This window comes from Marmota marmota, unplaced genomic scaffold (genome assembly GCF_001458135.2).
Source record: "Marmota marmota marmota unplaced genomic scaffold, marMar, whole genome shotgun sequence".
NCBI lineage: Eukaryota > Metazoa > Chordata > Mammalia > Rodentia > Sciuridae > Marmota > Marmota marmota.
In genome coordinates this window covers 21567444-21577678 of record NW_025999869.1, presented here as the reverse complement: position 1 = coordinate 21577678, position 10235 = coordinate 21567444, and the positions used below count along the sequence as shown (strand labels likewise).

The window sequence follows — 10235 nt, the reverse complement described above, 5'->3', positions numbered from 1 at the left end:
CCCCCCCCCCCCCCAGTGTGGAGGCCTTCAGATAGGGAAGTACCGTGTGGGGAAAGCGTCAGGAATGGAGAATGTTGCTTGGGTTGGCTCTGCAGTTGTTGTGCTCCTCCACTTCCTCATCTGTAATACATGAGGCCTGGCCTGAAAGATCTCTGGAGGCCATTCTGGCTTTGACAGTGTGGAATGTCCTGATGTCCATCTGGTGATGATACTCCATTCACTCACTTTTCAATAAATACATTTGAAGAACTCTCAGTGGCACAAAACAGTTCTTGATTGGGAGGGGAGATTCCCTGGGGTAAATTATATGGTCTCCACCCTCCAGGGGCTTGTGGTCTGTACAGGGAGAAAGAACCCAAGAATAAGACAAGAGACCAGTAATGGTGTAAACTGAGAGGAAGAGAACATAATGAGGTGAGAGACAGCCTGCGCTCAGGTGGAAGGTTCCCTTGTCTGGCTGGGCCAGAAGAGAGACACCCACAATTAGTGAGAGAAGGAACAAGGTGGGAGACAGGTTTGTGAGGAGGTGGGGAGTGTCTGGAAATCTCCCCTTAGGTGACTGTTCAGGTACCTGCGGGGTAATATTCTACTTTTTGTTTCCTGGATCTATGGGAATTGATACCATCAAGGACTGAATCCTATTTTGTTGTTGTTGTTGTTTATTTGTTTGTTTTTCTTACTTGAACCACATTAAACCTATGTTCTCTAGAAAAGTTCCTTTGGGGTTCATAGAAGGAACTTTGATTCACAGTCAGCTTCATCCTGTGATACAGACTGTGTCGTTCTTTTGGCAAAATCATTTTCTGTTGCCTGGGAGAAGCCGGTTGTTAAGTGAGCACACCGTGCATGGGTGCTTGGCTGGTTATCAGTTCTTCCTGCCTTCCTCCTTCCCTCCCTTCCTCCCATCTTCCCTCCCCCATTCCTCACACCCTCCTTTCTTCTAATAAAATGTGTGCTCATAGGAAAAGCATTTTTAAAACAAGACAGGAGGACATAAAGTGAAAAGCAGAAATAAACCCAGGTCAGAGGTGCATTGGGTATCCTTTTAGATTTTTCTGTGTATAAACTAACGTTTTTAAAACATTTTTTTGTACAAATGGACCAAACAGTATATACTGTTTGGAAACTTGATTTCTCCCCCTTAAATCACCTAGATATTTTTCACTTTTTCAGTGTCAGCACATATAGATTTTAACACATTCTAGCTGCAAAGCAGTGTCTTATTTAAGAATAGTCAATAACACGATCAGTTTTCTTTTTGATAGCCCTTTAGATGGTAACCACCTGTTGTCCAACCGTGCTTCAACCAGCAATCTGTTTGGGTCCATTTATTTCTGCTTATTTATATGAAATTAGGTTAGCTCTTGGGTCCAAATTATAGGGAGACACTGTAAAGGGGTCCACTTCCTGGCCTTCTCTGTCAAGGGCTCACCATGTGAAGTAGGCTGGGGGTGGGTACAAAAAGGAGCTAAGCAGGGGTCATGGTGCCTGTGTGGTAGAACAGAATGGGAACTTCAGCAGTTTAAGAGCCGACAGGCTGTGGTTTTGCACACTGACCCACAGCAGGTCAGCTTACTGACATTTAACCATAGAAGCCTGCAGCTGCTAACAGGTACCTAGTAGCAGAAGCAGGAAACAATGTAGCAGGTACAGAACAATCCGCCTTTAGGCTTAGTGCAGTAAAAGTCCCTAAACTGTATGAGCTAAGAGTCCCTAAGCTATTGACAAGCTTGTACCCAAATAAGTACATAGAATGCACCCATTCTCTTGCCTTGGTGCATCCAAAACTTGGTGGTGTATAAAAGTAAAAGCCCTGCTATGCTCCAGGCTCAGACTTTAGGAATTATCCCTCTGGGGTGTGACACCACTAATAAAATGTTGTGTCCAGATCTTAATGTTCTGACCCTCATTTCCTGCTGTTCTCTGGTGATTGCCTACCTCATTCAGCATCCTAGAGAAGCCAGGAAGGGGATCTCAGGAACCACACAGATAGAGTCTTCTCCAAAGCTCTAACTGACATGCTTGTCCTCGTCACCTGCTGGGAAGAGTCTGTGATGACTTAGGAAAAAAGCACTATTGAAAGCATTTGTCTGAGAGTCTTCCATTTGTATTTTAATGACCTTTGTATTCCCTCCTTCCCATCCCCAGGCACATCGTGGACTTCTTCCTGATTGTCACTCAGCTGGGATTCTGCTGTGTCTATTTTGTGTTTCTTGCTGAGAACTTTAAACAGGTAGGATTCTGGTAAAAAAAAGAAAGCATATGAAAAGGGATGAGTGGAATTTCTGTTTAGGATTGTTTCCAAGCTGGCTTTGGTCAACGAAAGAGTTGAGGTTTTAACACTTTATGTACAGTGCCTTTTTTTTTTTTTTTTTTTTTTTTTTTTTTGATGCTCATGTGAAGACCTGGGATGTAGAGAAACCTCAAGATGTCTTGTTAACCCTTCTGTCTTAGGTAAGATGTGATCACACCCAGTTCAGACACTTGGGTTGCTGGCAACAGTAGCATGAAGACTCCATGGAGAGCTTGCAGGCCACAGATGCCTCTCAGGCCTGGTTTACACTCTGAGCTCCTAGTGAGAAGCCTCTTCCAGCAGGACAGTCGTCAGCTTTGTGATTGGAGGCCTTGACCTTTCTCCTTCTTCCCCTCTTCTAGGTGATAGAAGCAGCCAACGGGACCACCACCAACTGCCATGACAATGAGACGGTGATTCTGACGCCCACCATGGACTCCAGACTCTACATGCTCACCTTCCTGCCCTTCCTGGTGCTGCTGGTCTTCATCAGGAACCTCCGTGTCCTGTCCATCTTCTCCCTGTTGGCCAACATCAGCATGCTGGTCAGCCTGATCATGATCTACCAGTACATTGTTCAGGTGTGAGCCCAGGCCTCCCCCATCCTCTTAGAGGGGTGAACAAAAGCAGTCAGCAGAACCTACATAGTTCCATGTCACTTATGTGAAGTATGTTTAGAAGTTTTTAAATTCAGCATTATGGACATTTTGGGCCAGGTAAATTTTGTTATTGTCCTGTGTTGTTGGATATTTAGCAGTATCCCTGGTCTCTACCCTGAAAACGCTAGTGGCTACTACTCCCCCAGTTTGACAACCAAAAGTGTTTCTACATATTGCCAAACACCCTGAGGGGCAAAAATCACCCCCCATTGAAATCTCTGCTTTAGGCTTTTTTCAATTGGATTGTTAATGATCATTATGCACAATTGGAAAATAGTAAAAACATAGAAAGATCAAAATAAAAATCAATTTTTCTAATCTGTACTTGGGTATAAGTAATTCCCTACCATTTATTTGTCAAAATTATAAAGCCACTAGTGTTCATTGCCATTTGCTTACCCATGTGGGTGGATCTGTGGGGTGGTTTAGAGAACACTGGAACACAGATGGGGAGAGGATCACATGTAGAAAAACGTGTCTTTAAACACCATGGCAGTTTGTGGAAAAGAAAATGCATTTTGCCAAGATTCGATTAAAGGAAAAGAGTAAAAGTAGGTAAATTAAGCATAACTTAAGATATTTAAATTTAATTTCCCAATAAACTCACGTCATTTTTTTTTTATTGGAATGAGGACAGCACAAACAACCGTCTGAGTACCACCTCTCACCTGAGTCTCCTCTTAGGGATGCCGTCTGTGCCAGTGGCCTGTCTTGTTCTGGATCCTGTGAATGCTTTAAATACTATATAAGCATGTAGGAAATATAACTAACAAAAATTAGGTTTTGTTTTCATTTTTTAAAACAAATTTTAAAAAATTATTGGTAGTGTTCATCTACCAGCTCTCCAGGCTGGTGCAGCTGGCTCTGCTTCACTGTTTCTCTCTGCTGCCCAGAATCAGAGAACAGATGGGCCATGGTTTACTTCACCAGTCCCCTACAGGTGGACCATTGGGTCATTTATCACTTATAGTCTTTTTTGGGGGGGGAGGGGAGTGTCAGGGGTTGAATTCAGGGGCACTCAAACACTGAGCCACACCCCCAGCCCTATTTTGTATTTTGTTTAGAGACAGGGTCTCACTCAGTTGCTTAGCACCTCACCATTGCTGAGGCTGGCTTTGAACTTGTGATCCTCCTGCCTCAGCCTCCTGAGCCACTGGGATTACAGGCCTGCACTACCGCGCCCAGCAGCTTCATTTCAGTATTAAGACAGTGAATATTCATTTTTTATGGACATGATGAATGATTCTATAAACTACTTACCTAGGGGTGCAACTACTGCAGAACATGTACTTTTTTTTTTTTTTTCTTGTGGTACTGGGGATTAAATTCGGGTACCATACCACTGAGCTACATCCCAGCACTTTTTATTTTGAAATAAGGCTTTGCTAAGTTACCCAGGCTGGCCTTTAATTTGCTATTCAAGTTCACATCCCCACAAGTCACTGGGATTACAAGTGTACACTACTATGCCCAGGAAGTGTACACTTTTGAATTTTTATATTGCCAACTTGCTTCTTCCAGAAGTTGTTGACTGATTTCACATAGAGTCCCCTCCATGCTTCCATGGCATACAAGTGCCTGCTTTGCCCCCCTAGGTAACTCTGGATATGTCAGTCTTGTTAGTTTTGGTCAGTCCGACAGGTGACCATTGCCTCACTTTTCACACAGTGACCCAGTCACCTACTGATGTGGTTTCTAGGAAACCGCTAGACCCTGAAAAGCAGGGGCTGGCTGCCTGTACTGAGGGAATGACAGGATGAATTAGATTGTCAGTGAGTGTGTACTAGCTTTCTCTTATTGTAAATCAGATGGGTAGTAGATGTTGTCTCCTCTGCAGAACAGTTTTTTTTTTTAAAAAAAAAAAACATAAAAATCTACAATCCTATTTTTTATGTTGAATGTGTGATTGACCATCTCCATGATCAAGATGTAAATAAACACATAATTTCCCTTAGTAATTAGCTCTCTCTCCATTGTCTGTAAGATACTCCAGTGAGGGCTAAAGGCAAAGCGAGGCCACCTCCACAGACAGGCACATGCTGCACTGAACCATTGCAGGTGGTTACACACTGGTGGCTGCCACGGTCAGAGGACTGGGTGAGAATTTGTGTCCCTGTAACATCTTAGTTCCTTTTTACTGCTGGTGTCCACCCTGAGCTGTGTGGACATTTAGTGCAATCTGCATGTTGAGGTGAGGCAGCTCTGCCAGTTTCTTGAGATCAGTTCTCAGTCTGTCTGCTAAGCCCACAGGGTCTCTGATCAAGCAGTGCTCTCTGCCCTAGTTCCCAGGGACAGCTGCTGTCCACAGTGTGGTAACAGCACCATTTCCAGGTGGCTCACAGCTACTGGTGCTCCCTGTGCATCATTTTTGATGTTGCTGCTGCTGTTTGTAACTGCTGTTTGGCATTTTGCCCCGTTTACCATGTGGATTCCCCTACTCTCAGATGTTTCTGAACTTTTCCCCTAATGCCAAATATGGGTGTGGGGATGCTACTTTTGCTCTTTGTGCACGTGCACCATAGGAAGCCAGCCAAGGTCCTCCACCTGAGCAGGCTTCCCTTCCTTCTCATGGGGAAGGATGAGTGGCACAGTTTTGAGTCCAGGCCTTTCCCAGAGGGGCCTCCCAGTGAGTGTGTTATCACTGCATATCCTTCATTCTGTGATATATTCTTGCATGATTATAATGATTCCAAAATCGGAGTACATCTTTGAGTCTGTCTGTACCTTTTATAGCACTTTCTTGAAAAAACTTTCATAATTATAATAGATAAGTATTATTGAATTGAGACATGTTAATAATGATCTGATTTTAATTTTCATGTTTCTTGGTAAATGAAACTTGTTCAATTTAGTTGAGTGAGATGTAAGTCAATAACAATCATGAAGTATGTAGATGGTCACATGTGAACCGTATCCCCAGACATGACCTGTGAAATTCCCTTTCTGATACCTCAGTCTGATCTGATGTATGAACCTGGGCAGTACTTATCCACTAATCAACAGGTAGCACCTGTTTCAAGGAACTTAAGTTTCATTTGTGCCACAGGAGTAATTACAGGGAAATCCCACTCTCCTGCCTCATTATAGAGCAAAAATACCTATTAGTCTGTCTTCATACTAGGTACCAAAATACTTCTTAATAGAAGTCTGACTGACTTCTTAGCAGAAAATAGTCTTCCTTCCTTCCTTCCTTCCTTCCTTCCTTCCTTCCTTCCTTCCTTCCTTCCTTCCTTCCTTCCTTTCTTTCTTTCATTTTCTTCTGTTGTTTCCCCTCAGAGACTGGGGTATTGTTGTTTTGAAATCTTTTAGAGAGAAGCCTGTCATAGAGATTGCTCATAGACCTTCCTTGATTCACTTGCTGCTATTCTGTTGCACTGTTAGAGCATGCCCCGTATTTATCTAAATACCTATATAGTTGAGAAGGTTTGGACAATTGTCCTGCAAAGGCCCATAGGTTAAAGGCTTGGTCACCAGTCTGTGGCACAATTGGAAGGTGATGGAACCTTAAAGAGATGGGGCCTGGTGGGAAAGTTAGGTCATATGAAGCATGGAATTGAAGGAAGGGGTATTACCTTGGCTCCCCTCTGACCACTCCTTCTGAGCCTCTGTGACATGAGCAGCTTTGCTTTACCATGCACTCCCTGCTATGATGTTTTGCCTTACCACAGGTCCAAAAGCAAAGGAGTGAACTGACCATGGAATGAATTCTCTGAAAGTATGAGCCAAAAGAAACCTTTCCTCCTTAAAAGTTGATTACCTCGGGTATTTTGTCGCAGTGACAGAAAACTGACTAACCCAATAGTTAAATTGATTGAAAAATATCATTGGCTGAGGTTGTGGCTCACAGGTAGAGCGCTCGCCTAGCACATGCGAGGCCCTGGGTTCGATCCTCAGCACCACATAAAAATAAATAAATAAAGATATTGAGTCCAACTACAACTAAAAAATAAATGTTTTTAAAAAATCATTACTATTGTTTTCTGTTGCTATCCCAGAATACTAACTAGATAATCTACAAAGAATAAATGTTTATTTAGCTCATGGTTCTAAAGTCTGGGAAGTCCAAGGGAATGATACCTTGGACTGTTTGAATAATGGTGGGGGCCTTGTGTCACTTCCTAGTATGGCAGAAAGGCAGAAGGGCAAATCTCCACGTATGGAAGAGACAGAAAACAGGAGGCAGCCTCACTTTATAGCAACCTGCTTTCATTGTAACTGATTCAGTCCTTTGACAGCAAGAGTTTATTTATTCCTTTCATTATGGACAGTTTCACAAGAAAAGCATTGATCCTTCTTAACAACCTTTTAAAGGCCCTATTTTCAATATTGCCACAATGGCAGTCAAGTTTCAGCTGAGCTTCAGAGGGGACAAGCCATGTTCAAACCATAGCATATTATAAGAGGCAATTTTTAACCTAAGTAGTGTATGCATTTGGTTGAAAAGCCCAATTCTAAAAGGGCAGCAACTTCTGAGTCCCCACCCATCCCCCATTTCTTTGACACAGTCCATTACCAGTAGCTGGTCAGGGGTGAGCCAAATAGGACTCTGGGACCATCCCTCCCTGCTAGGAACATTATGCCTATACTTAATAATTGCTTTTTTAAAAAACTTGCCTGTTTATTTTTAATATTCTTTTTGCTGTTCCCCTGTGTTTTTCAACACTCTTGTCTTATACTTACTCATATGTTCAAAATGCTCCATTTCATTGACAATTTTAAAAAAAGAGAAAAAAGGAAAGGGGCCAATCTAAAAATTGACCCCCTTCCCTTCATATTTATCTATATGGGGTGCTTATATAGGCCCATCATAGTGATTATACAAATATAAAAAATGTTTCTATTGCATAAATAGTTTGTATTTACTACTAATCATCTCAATTTTTACTTTTTAAATAGTATATAATCTGTGATACAGTTAGTATATGGGTCATTACTTAACTGAGCAATTGGGATTCTTTAAAGTGGTTGTTGGCAGTTACTTTGCTAAATAGCTATGCTCAACTGTTTTCATCTTTTGATTTTCTTTTCTTCATGCATTAAATTTCTGGGGATAGGATTACCCAGTGAAAGAATGTGACTCTCTTTATGCAAGCCCCAGCATTTCAATGTCTTATGGTACATTGAACTAGTCATCCCCCAAAGCAATTTAGGGTTTTCCCAGCTTGAAGAGAAAAAAATACAACTGGGTTAAATGTCCCCAAATCGTCTGTCAGATATCTGGCTTTCTCCCTTTGGAGAATCTTGAATTTCAGAAAAGGCCTGACTTCTCTGATTTGTAGTTCAAATCTTCAATCTCTGTCATATAGCCTTTTGCTTTGTTTGTTTGTCTCTTTCAGAAAATCCCTGACCCCAGAAACCTCCCCTTGGTGGCATCCTGGAAAACCTACCCTCTCTTCTTTGGCACGGCCATCTTTGCCTTTGAAGGCATCGGAATGGTAAGAGTTGTGCTGTGGTTGGGCCTGAGGGTTCCCTGTTGAGCTTGGTGACCTCACTGTCTGCTGTAAAGCTACCTACTCTTCTGACAGAGGATTATTATCTGGAAAATATAAAGAATTCAATAGACTTAACACCAAAAAACTCCCCACAAAAACCCTCAATTAATGGACAGATGAACTAAACACACTTCTCAAAAGAAGAAATGCAAATGGTCAACAAATATATTTTTAAAATGTTCAACTTTGTTAGTAGTTAGAGAAATGTAAATCAAAACTATACTGAGATTTGATCTCACACCAATCAGAATGGCAGTCATCAAGAATACAAATAATAAATGCTGGAGAGGATGTCGAGAAAAAGGAACACTTTTACTCTGTTGGTGAGATTGTAAATTAGTACAACCACTATGGAAATCAGTATGGAGGTTCCTCAAAAGACTAGGCTTGGAATCACCATATGACCCAGTTATACCACTCCTTGGTGTTTATACTGAAGGATTAAAGTCATCACACTACAATGATCCATGTATACCCATTTATATAGCAGCACAATTCATAGTAATTTAACCATGAAATCGGGCAAGGTGTACATCAACAGATGAATGGATAAAGAAAGTGTGGTATATGTACACAATTCAGCCATAAAGAAAGATGAAATTATGTCATTTGCAGGAAAATGAATGGAAGTAGAGACTATATGTTAAGTGAAATAAGCCAAAATCAGAAGGTCATGTGCCAAATGCTTTTTTTCACATGTAGAAGCCAGGGAAGGAAAAGAAAAGTGGTGGTGGTGGTGGGTGATGATCTCATGAAAATCAAAGGAAGATCAGTAGAAGGGACTGGGGGTGGGGGAGTGCTGGGGAGTGATATTGGCCCAAATGTATTGTTATATTATGTGCATATACAAATATGTAACAACAAATCTCATCATTATGTACAACTATAATGCACTGATAAAAAATGTGGAAAGGAAAACTAACTGCACTGTGATTCTGTTTTACTCCAGTAAGAATGGCAACCATCAAAAACACAAATAACAATAAATGCTGACAGGGAAGCAGGGAGAAGGGAACACTTATACCCTGTCCATGTGGATGTAAATCAGTGTGGCCACTATGGAAATCAGTATCAGGGTTTTTCAAAAAACTAAAGAACTTTATGATTCAGCTCTACCGATCCTCGGTATCTATCCGAAAGATAAAGACAGTACTTTAGAGTTCACATGGCATCTCATGTTTATAGGAGCACAATTCACAATAGCCAAGTTGTGGAACCATCCAGGGTTTTCATTATCAGATGGATGGATAAAGAAGTTGTATTCGTCCATAAAGGATGAAATCATATCATTTTTCAGGAAAATCAATGGAACTTGATAGCATTATTTCAAGTGGAATAATCCAGACTCAAAAATACAAGTGTTGTGTGTTTTCTGTCATGGGAAAGCTAGAGAGGAAAAAGGGGGATAAAGGGTCTCATGAAGATAGAGGGGAAACTCTTAGGAAGAGAAAAGGGATCATGAGGAAGGAGGGATGGACCAGGGGAGGTACTGGGAGTGGAATTGGTCAAATTATGTCATACGCATGTCCAAATATGCCACAGTTGAGACCCTAAATAATTAATATGCACCAATTAAAAAGTTTTATTGAGATATGTTTTCAGTGCTTTGTATAGTCCCTGACATATATGATAATAACCATTCAATAAATTTTTATTTTACCAACAATATTATTGAATCAATAAATCTATGAATAAGTCATCTGCCCGGGCACATTGATGCAGTATATTTTTTATGTGCAAATGAGTAAGTAGTCTTCACTCATGGCCCAGGCTCCTCCTGTCATTGCTATG

At 41.3% G+C, this 10235-nt stretch overlaps 1 protein-coding gene across 3 annotated transcripts in view; it reads left to right on the top strand.

The window, feature by feature from the left end:
* The window catches only part of Slc36a1 (solute carrier family 36 member 1), a 40920-nt gene that overhangs the window by 14568 nt on the left and 16117 nt on the right, over nt 1–10235 (top strand). For all 3 annotated transcript variants that reach the window (XM_015492707.2, XM_048783028.1, XM_048783038.1), the window contains exons 6-8: nt 2149–2233; nt 2656–2874; nt 8289–8387. In XM_015492707.2, the coding sequence (XP_015348193.1) occupies nt 2149–2233; nt 2656–2874; nt 8289–8387 (403 nt within the window). The remainder of the gene's footprint in view (nt 1–2148; nt 2234–2655; nt 2875–8288; nt 8388–10235) is intronic.